Here is an 18,516-nt window from a genome sequence, read left to right on the forward strand (position 1 = left end):
CTCATCACTGCTGGACATTGGGTCCTGTACCTCTGTGAGAGAAGCCCTCAAAGTGTGGCTTACCTGTCTTCCTTATAGAGAAAGAAAGACTGTGGGGATTGAAGCCACATGTGGCCAATGAGGTGATCCACAGAGGGTACTGGATGTATTACAGAGAAGATAATGTTTTATTTAATCACTAGAATATGACTGAGGAATTCATGTATCTAGAAAACCTCAACTAGTGCCTGTGTAAAAAAGGCAATATGGTTACAGAATACAAATAGAGAAGACATGGATGTCCTCCACAATTAATTCAATCAGTATTGATCCCTGGACCACTGCTTTATGATCTAATGCTAGTCGACAAGTTGGCATGACTCCCCTTGATGCCATACAAGAGCTTATGGAAAGCTTACACTTCTAGCAACCCAAGTTATGAAGGTTCCTTTAAGTTTTCTACCTTTTCTTTTGTTTCATTTTGGTTTGTGTGTGGTAGGGGCGAATGATGTGCATGTATGTATATATGTGCATGGTATATGCATGCGTGTGTGCCTGAGCACATATGTGGAGCCTAGGGGAGAATATTGGGTGCTCTGTTCTATTCTGTTCACTTTGTTCCCTTGAAATGGCACCAGTAACCTTGACCTGGAACTAGACTTATGGTCCATAAGCCCTAGCGAGTCATACCCTCTCCTACCACAGCACAGGTAGCCAAGTGTTTTATAGGGGTGCTAGGATCTACTATCAGGTCCTCGTGTCCAGGCAGTAAACACTCTTACCACCTATCCACCTCTCCTGTCCCAAGTCTGACATTTTTGATAAGGTAATATTCACTGGGAATTAATGATGAGGATGAGGAAGAGGAAGAAGAGGAAGAAGAGGAGGAGGAGGAAGGAGGAAGAGGAGGAGGATGTATGCTTTATGGAAGTCCTTTTCTTTTTCTTTTATTTGTTTGTTTATTCTTTCCTGTTTACCAGGATATGATAAAAGAAATCTCCATATTTTCTAAAATCTCCATATTTTCCTTGGCACACTGTCCCTGAGTGCAGTGATGCACACGTGCAATCCCGGCACTGAGGAGCTTGGCAGAGTGAGAGCAGGAAGGTCCCTGAGGATCTTGACAGGTGGATAGCTCCTGAGGACTGAAGCCTGGGCTTGACCTCAGGCCTTCATACACATGCACAACTGGAACCCACATTCATGTGATCCAATAGTTAGTAGGTAGGTTTTGTCAACCTTTCTTGGAATTGTAGGGTGTAAATCATTCAGAAAATAAGATTAAACATTAAGATGCTTTATTCAACAGTCACTGCATACTCAGGAAGCCCTTGAATTTGCATACGGACTGTGAGACAGGATGATGTCACTTCTTTGGATAATATGCACACAGAGCATTTGAGCATTCATATATATTAGTCACCTTCTTGTCACCATAAGAAACTACCTGAGAAAATCAACACAGGAAAAGGTTTACCCGGGCCCACAGTTTTGGCAGTTGTAGTCTAAGATGTGTTGACTTTGTTGCCTTGGCCAAACATCATGGGTGCGTGGCACAGCCAAGGCACTCTCCCAGGAAGGAAAAGAAAGGAGGAGGAGAGGGAAGCAGTCACACCGTCTTCTCTGGGGTGAGCTCCCCGTAACCAACAGCCCATCCCAGGAAGGTTCCCATCCTGGGAAGGTTCCCATCCTGAGAAGGTTGCAATGATGCTGCAGATGTGGCTCTGGAATGGTTTCCCAGCACCGCAAAATAAGAGAAATCAAAATACTTTTCACCAGTTCCTAGTAATGCTAGCTGGGGACCAAGTCTGTAACCAAGACAACTCAGGAGACAGTGTTCAAACCGCAGCACCACTGTTGTAGCCTCCCAGAGTATACCCTATGCCATCCTTTCTTCTCTATATTCAAAGCCCCAAACCTCCTTAATTCAAATTCTTCATTTTTAAAAGGGCATTGTCTGTGATAAAATAGATCCCAAATGTAAGAACTGAAGGACTGTTTTATATCACCCCAAACTCCCTTTCTGTCAGTATATTGTGAGATCTGTGAAATTGTATGGGCTCTTTCTCTCCCAACATCCTTTTGGGCTTTCCCTACAGCACTTGTTTCAGAAGTTGTTCATCTAATGATCTCCCTACTCAGCTTTTGAGATACATAACAGTTACAATAAAAGACTATATTTCCATATCCCTTGAGACATACACAATTGTGGTATCAAATCACAGTGTTCTGTTCCCTAACATTAGGAGACATAGAAAACACTGTTTCCTCTGTGGAGAAGTGTGAGGATCTGAAGATGTTGCATCCAGGGGGATTGAGGGTACAGATCTGCGGTTAAACACTTGTCTAGCATGTGTAGGGTCCTAAGTTCAGGCCCTAGTACCCTCCAAACCAAATGAAGAAGGTCAGAGTAGAGGGAGGAGAGAGATGGAGATGAATTCATTCTCTCTCTCTCTCTTCATGAATCCATGAATGAGTGAGAATGTGTTCCAATGTCTCAGGAGATTAAGCCCTCCTTGTTTTGAATATTCAGCTGGTTTGGGGGGAGATAAAAAGCTTAGGAGGTCATGCTCTGACCTCCAGAGTATTTTATCAATACAGAACATAGGCATGTATTTGATGACCCCAAAAGAACTTGAAATGTTACAATCTAACACTAGAAGGAGCAGCAGGCTCCTAAAGAGAACCTGAACCAAGATGTCTCCTGTTTTCCCAAAGGAGATGTTGCCTGCATGCGAGACAGACAAAAGGCAGAGAGGGGATAAAGACTTCAAAGTAGCACAGTCGAGCATTTATACATGGGTTCCAGGGCAGGGCGTTCTGTCCAGCAGAACATGCTTGACTTTTAGTTTCACTGAAGGATGAAAGGAGAGCTAACTGAGGATCACAATATCCTTGTCTTTACAAACAACAGAGCTGAGCCCAGGTTGATGGCTTTGAACAGACAACATGGCAGTAACACTAATGAGCTTGGGCAAAATATTTCCCTACATATATCAATGATGTGATCTTTACAATAATATTGTCTCAATTTGGCTATTGAGAGAACTCAGGAGAGTACAACATCCAGACCATCATCAAGTGAGCAAGACTACTCTGGAGTGTTTGCAGACTGGATACCTTTATTTATAGGTTATGTTGTGCAGTATAAAAACAAAACCTTAAACCAATGAACTCTTCATATTCTGCCCTGTGTTTGTGTTCTGGCTAGGGTCCATACTAGTTAGCACAGCCTTTACATTTTACTAACCCGAATCTATGAGGACGCTAACACAAACCTGACCAGTCTGGTAGAAGGAATCCTGAAGTTGGGAGGGAGTCCTGTTTCCACCATTTCTCCAGTTCCCAACTCCAACACAATTTTACCATGAGTGGGCCAGGTCCATCAAACTCTATTTTGTTAGAATCTACTCAAGTGAGAGACTCGAAATGAATCCAGTGCACTTGATTGATGTCTCCTGTCAGCTCCTCCTCAAATAGAATGGAGATACATTAAGACGTAATTTACCTTGGACATATTTCTCAAGAATAGTTAAATAGACCTTTTTGAGGGGTATATCTTAATGATGAAGTGCATTTTGGTGTATGAACCGTTTATTATTTCCCTATCAGGCTGTAAAAATAATGTGTTTTGAACCTCGATAGTTCCCAGGCATAATTCTGGATCCTAGAGCCTTGGCAGTATGCAAAAATACAGCAGTGGCTCTCTAGGGGCATCTGTCGGTATAGAAGGCAGGAGAAAACAATAAGCTGTAGTCCTGAGGGCCTGCAGGGATGAACAGCTGGGGGAGGAATGTGGAATCAGGGCAGACAACCTGTCCAGGAAGACTGGCAAGGTGACTTTAGCCAAAACCTGAAGTTGGAGAGGAAGGAGCCAGCTCAGTATCTTGGAAAGAGTGTTCCAGGGAAAGGCAATAGGATGTGGAAAGGCCTGGAGGGAAGACCAGTGTGGAGGGCTGAAAATGTGCCAGGAAGGCAGGGTGAAGGAGACTAGTGGAGATGAGATTAGGGAGTCAGAGAGGTCAATAGAGTGGGAAGCATTTGGGAGAAGTTGCCATTGGCACAGATGAACAGAGATGGAGGCATAGCAATTATCTAAACCATGAGGAGGGAAACACTTCAGCGCTATGTAGAATTCGTAGAACCTTGTCATCAGCTAGCTGTTCGCTTATGTCAGAATACTAAGTTGGGACAGGGAACTTGCTGTGTCAGGCCTTGTCAACACACAAATGACACTGACAACTAGTTAGAAGGCACAGACGGAACTGGACCTCAATGGAGTAGCATATTCTCAGCATTCACAAGGCTCAGGAAAACCATTTCTTCTGTTCTCTGGATCCCAAGAGCGAAGGCTAATGCGGCTGTCCCAGACAGATGTGTTTCCAAGATCATTTTCACAAAAGAATTTTATATTAAGGACATTTAAAAGAAGTATTTCAACATCGTTCCACTTTTATTAGTTAAAAAAAAAGGCAGGAAACCTGATGGAATGTTTGTATATGTATATGTACTCCAGTGTGAGCATTTGGCTTCTATGATATTGAGTCACCTGAGAATTCAAGTACAGAGTGGAAGCCACTGCTGACAAGTCTGTAGGGTTTTGAGAGTAATGGAAATGTCGGGTTTCCATTCTGACAGTCTCCCGCCATAGAGCATGAATCCAGACAGCCTTTCCCCCACCTGCCTTCTGAGACAGGGTGACTATTTCATGTACCGTCTAGCCGTAAGAGACATCTGTCGGATTCAGCAGTGAGAGTTCTTTTGATGTCAGGCAAAGTTGCTCATCATGAAAGGCCTCCGGGGTTCTTTCCCCTCTGCCTTTTCACCCAGGGTTTTTGATTTTCCAATACAGTGAACAAGACGCTTGACCTGGAGGTTTTTCTTTTCTTAGAAAAGTATCACTTGCCATATAGTAGCATTAGTGTGCTTACCTTTTCTGGAGTCTGACTGTGCCCAGGACAACAACGACTCCTAGGTCAGGCCCAGGAATCATACACGTGTTATATCAGAAGTGTTAGGCATGGAACGTCTGAGTAATTTTCATCATAGGAAAGTTTTGTCTTACCCGTGCCTGAAGTGAGAGGCAACTTGCTTTAACTTAATCAACACTCACTTCCCAGAACGGTACCTTTCCCTAGAAGGAAGTTAAATTTAATGAGAAACATGTCTAAAAGACATCTATGATTCTTCTCTGTGGGAAAACCCAGTGATGTTCCTTCCGATGAATTAGAGTTCAGAGCACATGCTGCCTTTCTTTCAACCTTTCTCATGAGCTTAGACTCCATCAGTTTGGATAATTTTTTTTTACATATAGGTAGGTTGATTTTTGAAGAGCCTTGAAGTTCAAGATTACCTCTATGCCAGTTACTATCTCGAACCTACTTCATTTTCAACAATATAACTAGACCTGTGCTTCCAGGCCCCAGGCTCAGGGAAGCACTTTAGGAAAGTGATGTTTCTGTAGCCTAAGTCCCATGTTTGCCACAGTTACAACACAATTGCCAGTAACCATATCTTCACAGAGCTCAGAGAGTCTTCCAAAGGCAGCAGTTATCAACCTGTAGGTTGCAACTCCTTTGGCAAACGTCTATCCCAAACATATTTGCATAATGATTCATAACAGTAGCAAAATTATAGTTATGAAGCAGCCATGAAAATAATCTCATGCTTGGGGGTCACCACATTGTGAGCACCTGTGTTTTAAGGGGTCACCATATTAGGAGGATTAAGAACCACTGGCCTGAAGATTTTACACTAAGTTCTGTTCATCGATGGTTTCATCTTAGCATACAGATTTAGGGTATAACTAAGATCACAGGACCTCTGGACACAACCCCATGTCATTTTCATTGTGACAAGCACATCCTTGGGTCATCACTAGGTTTTGCTGAGGGAACAGTTTTCCCCCTTACTCAGACCGGAAATGAGCAAGGAGTCCTTCTATCTTCCCCAAGCACAGAAGCCTCCATGAACCCTCGATTCTACTTTTACAGTACTCCTGGCAGATCCGGTCCACGGGGTATAAATTTAGATCAGTGGTTCCATGCTTTTGTAGAATAGATGTGAATACTTACCCCTGAATCTCCGTGGAAGCAACCAACCCTTTATGCTGGGCCGCAAGATACCACATAAATAAAGGCTGCTGCGAAGGAAAGGAAATCTCAGACTTGGAAGAGTACCTTCAAATATGAAAAGAAGGGTTATGGTTCGGTCCCCAGCTCTGAAAAAAAGAAAAAGAAAAAAAAAGAAAAGAAGGGTTATATTAATCAATAAAGTGATATTTATAAATTATGTTTGTATAATTCATGGAAGAAAAGAGCTGTTAAGCAAATATTTACAAATGCTTTCAAAATATGCATATCAAAATGATTTTTTAGTTGGGCATAATGCCCAAATAGCAAGGCCTTCATTAAGAAAGCCTATGTGCATGAAAAAGATTGTGATAAAACTGACTTGATTTAAATTGATATAAGCCTTTGAAAAACTATTTGGCACCGTGTATAAACAGCAGATGGCAGTTGAGGAAAGCATGAGGTATTTGACCGGAATAGAGCAGGAAACAAACCTGAAGGCTGGACTTCCTCAGGGAGGAATTTTTAGTTGTGCGTTGACTGCACTACTGCAGGAGAGATCAAGAACTTACTGTTAAGAAAATTCGGCCACTGTACTGTCCAAAGATACAGAAACTTTGAACCTCAACAATCCACGCTCTGTCCTCAATTTGATAAGAGTTGCATTGCTGGAAAAACTGGAAGCTATGTCCCCAAGGTTCAAGTAGGAATTACTGACCAGGACTGGACTCTTCTGAGTTCCAAGCCTCCTGTCTTTCACGTTGAAAAATTAATGGAAAGCTTCTCCAATATTGGCAAACGTAGAGTTCTGCTGATCCTATGTCAATTTTTAGTATTAAATAATTACATAGGTAACATTAGCTGGTAAATTAGCTCTTAAAGAAGACAAAGAACTTTCTTTTGTATGCAGATTCACTTGGCTGGTAAAAATTGTGAGGTGACCTGCCCAGCTGTTGCAAAGAAAGAGCTAGACTTGAAAGCAGCTGTGTATATCAAATACTGAACCTGCTAGACTCCATTAGATAGTTCCAAACCCCATTGCTACACTGGCAGTCTGTATTAAAATCAGTAGGTCATAAAACTAGAAGAAAAAAAAAGAGGCATGAGGAGAATGGGATCCATGGGCAGGCAACAGATTAAAGGACAGCCCTTATTCCAGTTTTTGGGGGACCCCAGGAAGACCAAGGTACACATCTGCTACATGTGTATGGGGCCCAAGACTAGCCTAAATGCACCTTGGTTAGTGGTTCAGTCTCTGTAACCTTCAAGGGTACAGGTTAGTTGACTCTGTTGATCTTCCTGTAGAGTTCCTACATCCTTCAGGTCCCTCAGTCCTTCCCCCAGGTATCCCATAAGACTCTCCAAGCTCCATCCAGTGTTTGACTGTGTATCTGTATCTGTTTTAGTCAGCCGCTGGGTAGAGCCTCTCAGAGATAGCTATGCTAGGCTCCAGTCTGCAAGCAAAACAGAGTACCATTAATAGTGTCAGCTTCTTGCTCATGGGATGCATCTCAAGTTGGGCCAGTGATTGGTTGGCATTTCCTTCAGCCTCTGCTCCATCATCGTCCCTGTATTTCTTATAAACAGGACAAATTTTAGGTCAAAGGTTTTGTGGGTAGGTTGGTGTCCTTATCCCTCCACTGGCTGCAGGATTGGCCACTTCTGGACCCATATCCCCACTGCTAGGACTCTCAGCTAGAGTCACTCCCATGGACTCCCAGGAACCTCCCCCACCCCAGGTCTCTGGGACTTCCTAGAGATGCCTACCTGCCCATCCCCATCACTCTCCCAGCCCTCTTCAAATTTGTTATTTCCAGTGCTAATCTTGAGATTTGCCATGACCCCCTCTTCCTACATTGTACCCTCAGTACTCTAGTTTACCCAGTTGTCAAATCACAGAGTCATGATGTTGTTCTTATCGAGTTAGTTTCTGATTGTGCCTCCTAATGGGGACTTGGATTCATGGCTGCTTTTTGCTCCCCTTCATATGAATTATGGAATTGTCTGTTCCTTGGTCTTCTACTCTTGGGTCTAACTGGTCTTCAGCCTCTTACCACCCAAGAGGTAAAGCTTCCTCTCCTTGACTGAATTTGTCATCACCCCAGCTTCCCTGTAATGCTGCTGCTATGCCTTCTGCTGACCCAGATGAGACTGTTGTCTTGTTTTCTGTCTCCCACCCACCCCCATGCCTCTCTCTACCTGGAGCACATTTCTACTCTTTCTTCACTGAACACCTGTCCTGTTGGAGTTGTTTATGTGGATTTCCTTCACGGTCTGCAGAGTTCTACCTTTCCCATGTCAGAACCTTTCCCTTTAAGTTCATCCTCTTGCATTTGCTTGCATGTCCGGTGGGTGCAGCCATGTATCCCAGCTCCTTGGTGCGGTGGCTAGGCCTGTGAGCACACCATGGAACTTGAATTTATTTCTTAAAGGAAAAGAACTCTCTTCAGAATCTTTTCATACCCATAGCTCAGCATGGGTGAACTTGAACAATTGGAGAGGGTTTAGAGAAACTTGAGCAGTACGAGGCTTAGAAGATTAAATTAGCTGAGTTGTTTTGCACAAGTAGGAGGAAGAAGATGTTAGAATCAGTAAAGCTGGTTTAGAGCTAGAAGTGTTTAATTCCACCTCATAGAGCACAAAGGAAGAGATTTTTACAAAGCTAGCTTATATCAGTTTCAATATCATCTTCTAAGTTTCTAAGTTGTGAATATATATTAATATTTAAAGACGTTATAATATTAATTTTTTAAAATAATTTTCCTCTACCAGGAAAAAACTTTACATAAATTTTTCTGCTTTGCTGAATTCAGTAAGCCATATTTAGATATACTTTATTTCCAAAAAAAAGATGAAACTTTTTGAATTTTAGTTTGTATTTTAGAGGCAAATATATACCAAAAAGATAAAGTTGTAGACAGTAAAAACGTATATGGTAATAAAACCCAGGTTAGATAAACATTTGGGAGACAAAAATAAAGGAATCTGTAAATCCATATATAAAAGCTACCATGTGACAAGATACAGCTAGATGTCTTTAGCTCTCTTCAGATGGGCTCTTCCCAGAGCCGGGGAGTCCTGGGTTTAGGGTTGTGCTTACAGTGAAGGATGTGGACTGTACGACGCAGCTAATGCCAACTGTGCAGAAGAAGGCTTCATACTCAAGCCATGGTAGACACTGCCACGTGTTCTCTTTCAGGTGAGGACCACCCAGACTCTACACATTGTGTAATGTTTCTTAAAATGTAAGGCTAAATTTTTCTTAAAAGTACAACTTTGAATCAATCCAACTCCTTAAAACATTCATTTGGAGCCCATTGTTCTCCATAAAATACAGAAAAGAAATGCTTACTGAGACTACCTTAAACAGGGGGTGTGGATGCCTTGCCATTCTGCCCTTGCAGTAGAAGAATGTCAGTGTGATGGTTATATACTCTATATCTATAGATCTCCATATGTATAAGTGCGAGAGAGAGAGATCTACATGTATGCCCTCTTTCTTCTTACAGAGACGAGTCCTATGTGCTTTCATGTCAATATTTTGAATCTAGGTTTTACATGACAAAAAGAATGCAAAAATTCATCTTTCTAAATCTAGATTAGTTCTCATGACATGATAATCCTGTTTCATCAATTTTTCTGAAAATGACATAATTTGCTCTTTATGCTTTAGTCCAACATTTCTATGAAATGAGTTAGTTTAGGAAGGAATCCTAGTAACTAAACAGCAGACCTGTCGGGAGACGTTGCTTGGACTTTCTTATGAAAACAAATGAGTGACTGACTTGTAGGTCATCCTGGTGGCTTCTGGGTAATAGAGTCCCGTGGCCCTATATATATAAGGGAGTCTATCATTTGTTTGTGATGAAGAGGACACAACCCTCCGCTGAGCCCTGGGGATCTGCTGAGTTAAGCTTTAACAAGAGGTGCAGAGCAGGTTCAAGTGACTGAGGGATGGAAATGACTTCTGGAAGTCTGCTGCTCTGGATCCACTCTAACAAAGATCAGAGAAGCAGCTCTCAGTTTGGAAACAATGATGGTGTCATGTTTTGATTCCAGAGGACCTAGTGGTAGAGAAGGCAGACTTGGGACTCAGGATGCTGCACCAGCAAAGGCTGTCAGGCCTTCTGTTGCCTTGTAGTTTTTGGTCTGGTAATGTATGATCAACAAGATCACAGTGAAGAACACACATTCGTATTAGAGACATTCTCATCCTTATCTAGTGAAGGAATGTGGCTCAGAGCCTCGTGGGGAGAGCCATCACAGGGCCATCTGGACCTTAGGCAAAGTAGACATTATCTGATGGGAGTCCTGACCAGAATAGGAGGTGAGAGTGGCGGGTTCTGTTCACTCTGCACACAGGATAAGAATCTTCCTCAGAGTCTACAACAACTGCTCAGCCATTGCTTCCAGCCCTTTTGGAGTTGTTCTTCATTTTGTGGTTTCTGTGCAATTATTTCAGTGGTTTCCCTGAGTAAGCCAGATGAGTGACTCTAACGTTAGCCCTGGTGTTAGATGTTTGCTTTTAAAAGGCTAAAACATAAGAAGAACCCAGGTGGGTGCTAGACCAAGGTGGGCACTGTCTAAAAGCCTCTGTCCACATCAGCTCACTCTTATTCTCACGTACACCAAGGGAGAAAGTGGGGATTTTAAATTTTGAAAGAAAACTCTGCCCTATGACTCAGATCTCCCTGCCCTGGGGCTGGCTGGCTTTTCATCTCTCTCCATGACACAGAATCCTGCTTATAACTGGGAGAGCTACAGCTGAGTCAAATATCAGACTCCCCGGGTGGCCAAGGGCCATTTATGGAGTCAGGGCAAAGTGGTACAGACCATTAGGAAAGGGCCAGTGGAGACCATTGGGGAGGGAGCACCAGCTTGTCACAAGGACCCCAGGAAAATAGAGGCAGGACAACCTGCTATCTCACATGCTTAGTTAAAGTTGAGTGGCTTGTGATCACACTGAACTTTCTAAACAAGTCTTAGGTTCTCATTTCTCCTGCATTTCCTAATGCATGTAAAAGATAATGTCGGGTTTAAGCTGAATGGAATGTGCTTTACTCTAAACTTCCCTGTGAATTAGGCTGTTCTTGGCACCATTGGTAGTGGGACTTGAAAGTTCTTCTTATGTTCTTACAGAGTACAGTACAATCCACAGTCCTTCAACACCCATTAAAGAGTCCGATTCCGATCGACTGCGTCGAGGTTCAGATGGGAAATCACGTGGCCGAGGCAGGAGAAACAATAATCCCTCACCTCCCCCGGATTCTGATCTTGAGGTATGGAATTGCCTATAGTAAAATAAGGGACAAGGTGTCACATCACTCATTAATGGGTCAACAGAATTGGCCTGTGACCATGAGGGAGGGAGTACCCCAACACTTCTGTTACTGTTTATTGCTCATAGTAACAAGGTAAAATGTTCCCCTTTTTCATATTACCTGTCTATCATCCACAGTTTTCATAGTTGATGTGGCTTGTTAGATATTTCTGCTGTTGTCCTGAGGCACCGGGGATTGAACACAAGATCTCAGACAATCTGCATACGTGCTGTACCACTGAGTGTCCTCCCAGCTTTATGTGATAGTTTGCTTCTGAATTTTCCTTCCTAATGTATACACAATACAGCATCTATTTCTTCGCTTCTTCCTCAAGAAATATAGTAGCCAAGTGTGGTGACACTTACATGTTTTCTAAGCACACGGGCAATAGGGAGAGAGGAACCAAAACTTCACAGTTATCCTTGGCTCATAGAGAGTTTGAGGCCAGCCCGGCTACGTGGCACCCTGTTTCACACAACAAAACACAGAGGGAAACAAAGCGGTTCTGCTTAAACCAAATTCTCCTGCACGGCCGTGTGTCACTGCTGTTTTCATTAAGTAAGTGTGATCCTAAAAGAGCACAGGCAAAGCTACTTTGAAATTAAAGACGCGTCTGTGTACACTGAGAAAGGGAAAAAAATGGAATGTTCTAAAATGAAATGGTAATTAGCTACTGAGAACATGTTTTGGTGGAGTTCAAAAGCAGGGGGATTAAGCGAGAACTGGCGGGGTGGCAGATCTCATTGCCTCGAAGCCACTGCAATTAAGTTTCTGGTTTTTGCCAAAGTAAAATCTGATGGTGGGAAACTTGATTATTTTGGCCAAGAAGATGGACATTTTCCAGCAGTGTCTATGTACAAGAATGTGTGCTGGCACGAAGAGGAAGAGGAAGGAGAGGGACAGGCTCTGGGATGTTGTAGTATCTCAAAGAACTTTTTGAAATGAACTCCAAATCTAGTTCAAAATACCCCGAGTGTCTAAGAGTGTGTAGGGGGTGGCTGCCTCGTTTGAAAACTGAAAACCCCTGATTAAAAATAGACAGTTGTCCTTCAATATCCACAGGGGACAGGTTCAAATACCCCTCCTGTTGATACCCAAGTTCACAGGTACTCAAGACCCCCATCTGCTGTGTGCTGTTCACACATGCCCTGCACAGTCTCCCTGCTTTTTGCCTTGGGAACCGAAGCCCAGGCCTGGTACATGCTAGGCAAGCATTCTGCCACTTAGCGGCACCTGATAAAATGTAAATCATACACAGATGGCCATGTCCTAGACTGTGTAGCGATAATACAAGTGCACATGTGCAGTGAAGGTAGTTTGTTTTTCTAAGAATCTCTGTTGCTGCATGCAGAACTCAGATACCCTGAGAGCCAGTGCAATAACCCATCCTTACCATAACTTCCTGATCATTAATGTGACATAAATAAGCTAGGGAAAGCTTCCATTTCTTCTTGAAATGGTTAATACTTAACTTGCTTAGAGTAAGTCGTGAGTTGCTTTTAATTGTTCTTCTGAGATAAGGTCTCTTTTAAATGGCTTTCAACTTCTGCCCCTTCTGTCTCTGAGAACTTCTAAATAGAGAACTGTTAACTCACAGTCCATCTCCTGGGGACTGAAACGGAGAGACTAACTCTTTTCTACATGCACATTGACTTTACTGACACAACTGTCCTGTGTCTCATCCAAGATTAGACCTGAAAGCTCCGAGATGCCCTTAGGAAGACCTGTGTTTGTAAAAAGCATAAATTCAGATTTTCATTGTGTATATCATTTCAAAACGTGTGCATCATGTGAAAATTAACTGAATGCAGCACTGCCAACCAGAGCAAAGTACACTGACTTGGCTCTTCCCTTCAGAGAGTGTTCATCTGGGACCTGGACGAGACGATCATAGTTTTTCACTCCTTGCTCACGGGGTCCTACGCCAACAGATATGGGAGGGTGAGTACAGCAAGCAGCAGCTTTGAATTGCTCCAGAGAAAACGTGCCTTGAGTTTACTTGTTGATTTCTGTCCAATGGATGGCATTTATGTTTAAGCAATGCATTTAAGATGTAAAAGGGAACATGATTTATTAATGTGGCCAAATCCACGAGGAAGGCAAAAGTACATGTGGGGAAAAGGAAAGATTATGTTTATGCCTTAAAAATGAGAAGATGGCATTCAGCTTATGCTTTGGGTTTTTCCCTCATGAGAAAAGTGATGGGATGCTTTTTAAATGTAACAAGCTAAAACTTTGGTCCTGCTTTTGCCATCTGCCCTGTCTTTTATTCTTAAAACATTCAGTGGGGCAAGTGTCATTCGTTGTTGTGTGTAGTTCTTAGCTGGGTTGGTATTTTCCTTTTGAGATATCTGCTATGGATACTTTTATGTGACCCTTTTCTGTTGGGGCTAAATTAATATAAATAGTATATGATACTAAGCTCCCAGATAACCGTAATATTAATATTCCCCTACTAGAGTTGTAAGAACTTATAAATAGAGCACTGTATTTATTTTGGTGAATTGGTAAAGAATAAGATCAGAGATCACATCCCGTTGTGGTGTTTGGGTTTCCTAAAACATGAGAAATCATTTGCAATGTGTTGCTTGTTGGTTTTAAAATATTTTAGCCATGCAAAACTATGTTATTTAAATTGGACATAGGTATTTTATAAAATTGCTGTGTGTGTGTGTGTATGCATACATATTTTTAATGGCTAAAGAAATAATGAGTCCTAGATCCTAGAAGCTAAGATTAGTTTGGATGCCAAGACTTTAAATTATTATATCGATGAGATCTGACACTGTGAAAGGTAACAAACCATCATTAGAGATGTGATAGTGTGTTCATTCTTTTAACAGAAACTTATTTCAATAAAAATCTATTTAGTCCCTGAGGTTGACTAAGTCTGGAGGTAAAAGACATTTCACTTAGGCTTAAAAGTCCAATTTTCAAATTATTAACAATAGATGTAATATAAAAGTCTTGTGCACACACATGTGCATACACATGTACACACGTGTGTGCACACACGTTCCTCTAAGAGTCGGTCAATCCCATCATTTGAGTTTGTATTCAGCAATCTATGTGAAGCCCATATAACCAACCCATCTTAGGCTTAAATACATTCCCTGTAAGAAGACAATGAAAATTATGTCAAATAATCCTTCAACAACCCCCACACCAAAAAAAAAAAAAAAAAAGAAAGAAAGAAAGAAAGAAAGAAAGGAAGAAAGAAAGAAAGAGAGAAAGAAAGAAAGTAAAAGAAAGAAAGATGGATCTTGTACTAGGCTGTGAACACACAGTAAGGATTTTATAAATTCTAGCTGGGTTATTGTTGGTGGTGTTTTTGTATTAGGTACAATGCAACATTGCACTATAATTATATCAATCACTATGTTAAAAACTACTAGATAAAGCTAACTATAACATATAAATAGTTAGTAGAGCCTTAACAGTCATCTTAACTACGTCACAGGATGTCTTAGTTACTCCTAAAGAAGAAAGCTGGTGGTGTCTGGAGCTCACTCAGAAGTGTTGAGAAGAGTAGCTTTACTCTTCTCATCTCTTGTAGCATTCGAAAACCACACAGAAAGTCACGAGCCTTTATTTATCACACTGATACACAGAGAAAGTGGCCACTGTTTTCAGAGCCACAGACAGGGCCAATGTAGGATAAGGTGGTGGCACCACACAGTCTAGTGACCTCTTGGTTGCCTGTGGCCATAAATCATTGGTTTGCATGTGGAATTCCCACCAAGATTGGGACCGTTGGCTTAAGATTTTTTTCTTCAGTTCTTAACAATGTAGAGACAAAATGCTCTCTCAGTAATGATCTATGTATTAAAGGGATTCAGAAAGTATAAGCCATTTGTATTTTGAGACTTCATCAAATAGGATTACATCAACTTTCTTTTTTACTGTTATTATAGTAGGGCACATGATACGGTTTGCTTTTTTGTTGATGTTTTTTTCTTTCTCATATTAAGTTCATAAGTCATAAGTATACATTTCATAAATGAGGACTGTGATTGGTTCCTTCATTGACACATTGATGGGGTTTATGCTTCAGGAAGCCCGTTTTGTTTTTCAACGTTTTGCTTTTATTTATTGTGTGTGTATATGTGTGCACATGTGCACGCGTGTCATGGCATGAACATGAAAGTCATAGGACAACTTGTGGAAGTCAGTTCTCTCCATTCACCATGTGGGTCCCAGGGGAGAACTCTCCTATTGAGGCGTCTTATAGACGCCAAGCCGTGTGTTTGAGGAAATCTTCCCGCATGTAACTTTGCATGGCCCCAGGTCACTGTGTCCACCAGGAAAAATTGTTTTACACAAAAGAAATACCAAGTGCAGGAGCATGGAAGAGTTTGCTGTCTGAGGAACGGAAGGGCTTGAGTGACACGGGAACATTGGATATGGAGCCTTTCTAACGTGTGGTCAGGAAGACGAGCGATGTTTATACAGGGTCTCCCAGCCGTCTGCATGAAGCAGATTTCACTATAAGAAAGAAGGGAAGTCATTTGTGGGGGTTTGTGGGGGGTCCTCAGAGGAGAAAGTGGGTTAAAGCTTTAGATTACTTTATATACGCATGGAGAGTTAATGGCAGGGGAAGAGAAATAATCTGGTTTACAATCAGCCTAGAGAGAATGGCTGGATTTTGGGTTGTGTTGAGTAGACAGTAGGATGCAGTACACAATAGATGAAAGAGAAGGGTGATTCCTGGGCTGTGACTTTGAGACTGAGAGAACAGTCATGTGTACTGAAGTAAGGACGAGCTGGTTGCCAGAAAACCTGGGGATATGGGTGTTCGGGAAATCTTGGATAGTTTGACCCTTTCTTAGACAAGTGAGAAGGCAGCTGTCAGGTAAATCCTGTTCTTTGGAGAACTGGCCAGAGCTGGGGGTACCAGCTTTAACAACAACACTGTGAAGTTTAGATCTAGAGGCCCCTCAGCTCCTTGTCTGCTCCCCCCGAACACGCGCATCTTCTCTGTGCTGGATGCTATGACCAAGCTGTTGTCTCCTGTTGGAGATACTTTCAGGGACAGCCATTGCTAGGGGATGAGAGGCAGCCAGAACTATACAAGAGGACTTGCTTACTATTACCCTCCTTAGGGGACTTTAGAATTGGGTAGAAGTTGTTCTCAAATTAGACGATCCATCCTTGAAAACTATGAGGTTTGCTCAGAAATTTTCCAAACAATGATAGCAGCCAAGCAGACTAGACTAGCTTGCATCCCTTTTGTTCCCCACAGTCTAAAGGCAGCTTAGCGGCAACCTGCCTCTTTGGAGTGCTGATTTCCTTATGTTCTTGGCCATTGTCAGGGAAGTATGTGGCTCTGCCTTCCTCTACATGCACAGAAAGAAATGAATGCTGGACAAAGTGGTGGCTGTTCTGTCTCTATGGGAACCAGACACCTGAGAAGGAGCTTAGTCACAGTAGCTTAGACAACTCAATGAGTGGGCCATTTAGTAAAGGGATACAGGATCCGGTAGATAGAATGCAAAATTATGGCATGTTATAGCAATGTATACCTTCAAGAATATCCCACCTTCTGTGTAATCCTAGCTGTGGGAAGAAGGCATGCTGGGTGTTATACGGAAGTGTTGTTTTGTAACAAAGGTGGACAAAAGAGGGTGCTCTGTACAGCCTACCAAGGCAGAGGAAGAGACAGCATGTTAGCAGGAATGGAGAGTCTGAACCTAGGGTGGTTCTAGAAATTCTAGCCACTTTTGTTTAATGCATTTTTAAAAATTGTTTCCAAACTAAATCGAAATTCCTAATTTTTACTAAAGAAAATGTAGGTGCCCCGCCCCCATAGATTATTCTCCTTAAAACAGACAATATAATCCAATTTTCAATATTGAATCATAAACCCCAAACTTAACAGTATTTAACTTACTCTTATGTGGATGATTCAAGCCGAGTCCTTGCTTGTGAGAAAATGTTGCAAGTCTTTACCCATGAGCCTTGACCCCTCAACACTTACTCCTTTTCTACGAAAGGCATGAAAGCTTCAAAGAAACACTATTTTTCCTTTTTTAAATGCATTTTTTATTAATTAGTTAGTTTACATCTCAAATGCTGCCCTCCCTCCAGATCCCCCTTCGAAGAGGTCCTCCCTTTGTCCCTTAATCCCTTTGCCCCTTTGTCCCCTCAGGGTTATTCCCCCCACCTGCAAGTCTCTGCAGGATTAAGCACATCTCTTCTCACTGAGGCCAGACAAGGCAGCCTCTGCTATGTATGTGCCCTGTGGGGAGGTGGGGTAATGGGTTGGACCAACCCCTGTAGTGTATGCTGTTTGGTTAGTGGCTCATTCTCTGAGGGCTCCCAGGGGTCCAAGTTAGTTGACACTTTTGGTCTTCCTGTGGGGTTGCTATCACCTTGAGGGCCTAATTCCCCTAACTCTTCCATGGGGGTCCTTGACCTCCTTCCAATGGGTATCTGCATTTGTCTCTGTCAGCTGCTGGGTAGAGCCTCTCTCAGAGAGAGCTGGCATGCTGGGCTCCTGTCTCCAAGCAAAACACTTACTCTTTATTGCTACTTAGTATCCCTTGTTCCTGTAATTTTGGTTAGTGTGGAAATTAATTGTATTACAACTCATCCTCCATTTTATACAAAAACCAAAGCATAAACACTTAAGGTAGAAAAGGATGGAGATAGCTTAGCAGGTTTAATTGTGAGTCCTCCTCAAACTTAACTGTCTGACTTCAGTAGAGAACCTCTGAAGCTCTCTTCCCAGGCTAACAGGTTGTTTTATTTGTTTGTTGTTGCTGTTGTTGTTGTTGCTGTTGCTTGAGACAGTCTTACGTAGCCCAGGCTGACCTGAAACTACCTGTGAACTTAGTGGATACCTTGAACACCTTGATCTTCCTGCTTCTACCTCCCAAGTGCCGGGATTCCAGGCATATAACCATTCCCCTTGCTTGTTCCCAAGTTTAATTTATAGATTATGAATCAACAGGATTTGAGATCACACACAAAATATTTAAAACAGAATATTACACCAGGCGTATATCAAATGTTAAGCACATATATTTGAATATAGATGAGACTCTGTTGTTAACTACAACTGCAGCAGCAAACCCCTTGCCTTAAGTATCAGAAACAACAAAGTTCTAAGATCCTAGCAATATTGCCAATGAGTAATATGGCAG

The 18,516-nt window shown here is 42.1% G+C and overlaps 1 protein-coding gene across 16 annotated transcripts in view; it reads left to right on the forward strand.

Annotated features, from left to right (window-relative positions):
* Eya1 (EYA transcriptional coactivator and phosphatase 1) overlaps positions 1 to 18,516 on the forward strand; it is a 238,011-nt gene that overhangs the window by 161,679 nt on the left and 57,816 nt on the right. For 15 of the 16 annotated variants that reach the window (XR_010066461.1, XM_039110907.2, XM_039110905.2 and 12 more), the window contains 2 exons: positions 11,190 to 11,329; positions 13,229 to 13,312. Coding sequence is in view for 15 of the 16 variants with exons in the window: in XM_039110907.2 (XP_038966835.1) it covers positions 11,190 to 11,329; positions 13,229 to 13,312 (224 nt within the window). In the remaining variant the exon portion in view is untranslated. The remainder of the gene's footprint in view (positions 1 to 11,189; positions 11,330 to 13,228; positions 13,313 to 18,516) is intronic. The other variant, XM_039110909.2, reaches the window with a different exon arrangement.

This window comes from Rattus norvegicus, chromosome 5 (assembly GCF_036323735.1).
Source record: "Rattus norvegicus strain BN/NHsdMcwi chromosome 5, GRCr8, whole genome shotgun sequence".
Lineage (NCBI taxonomy): Eukaryota > Metazoa > Chordata > Mammalia > Rodentia > Muridae > Rattus > Rattus norvegicus.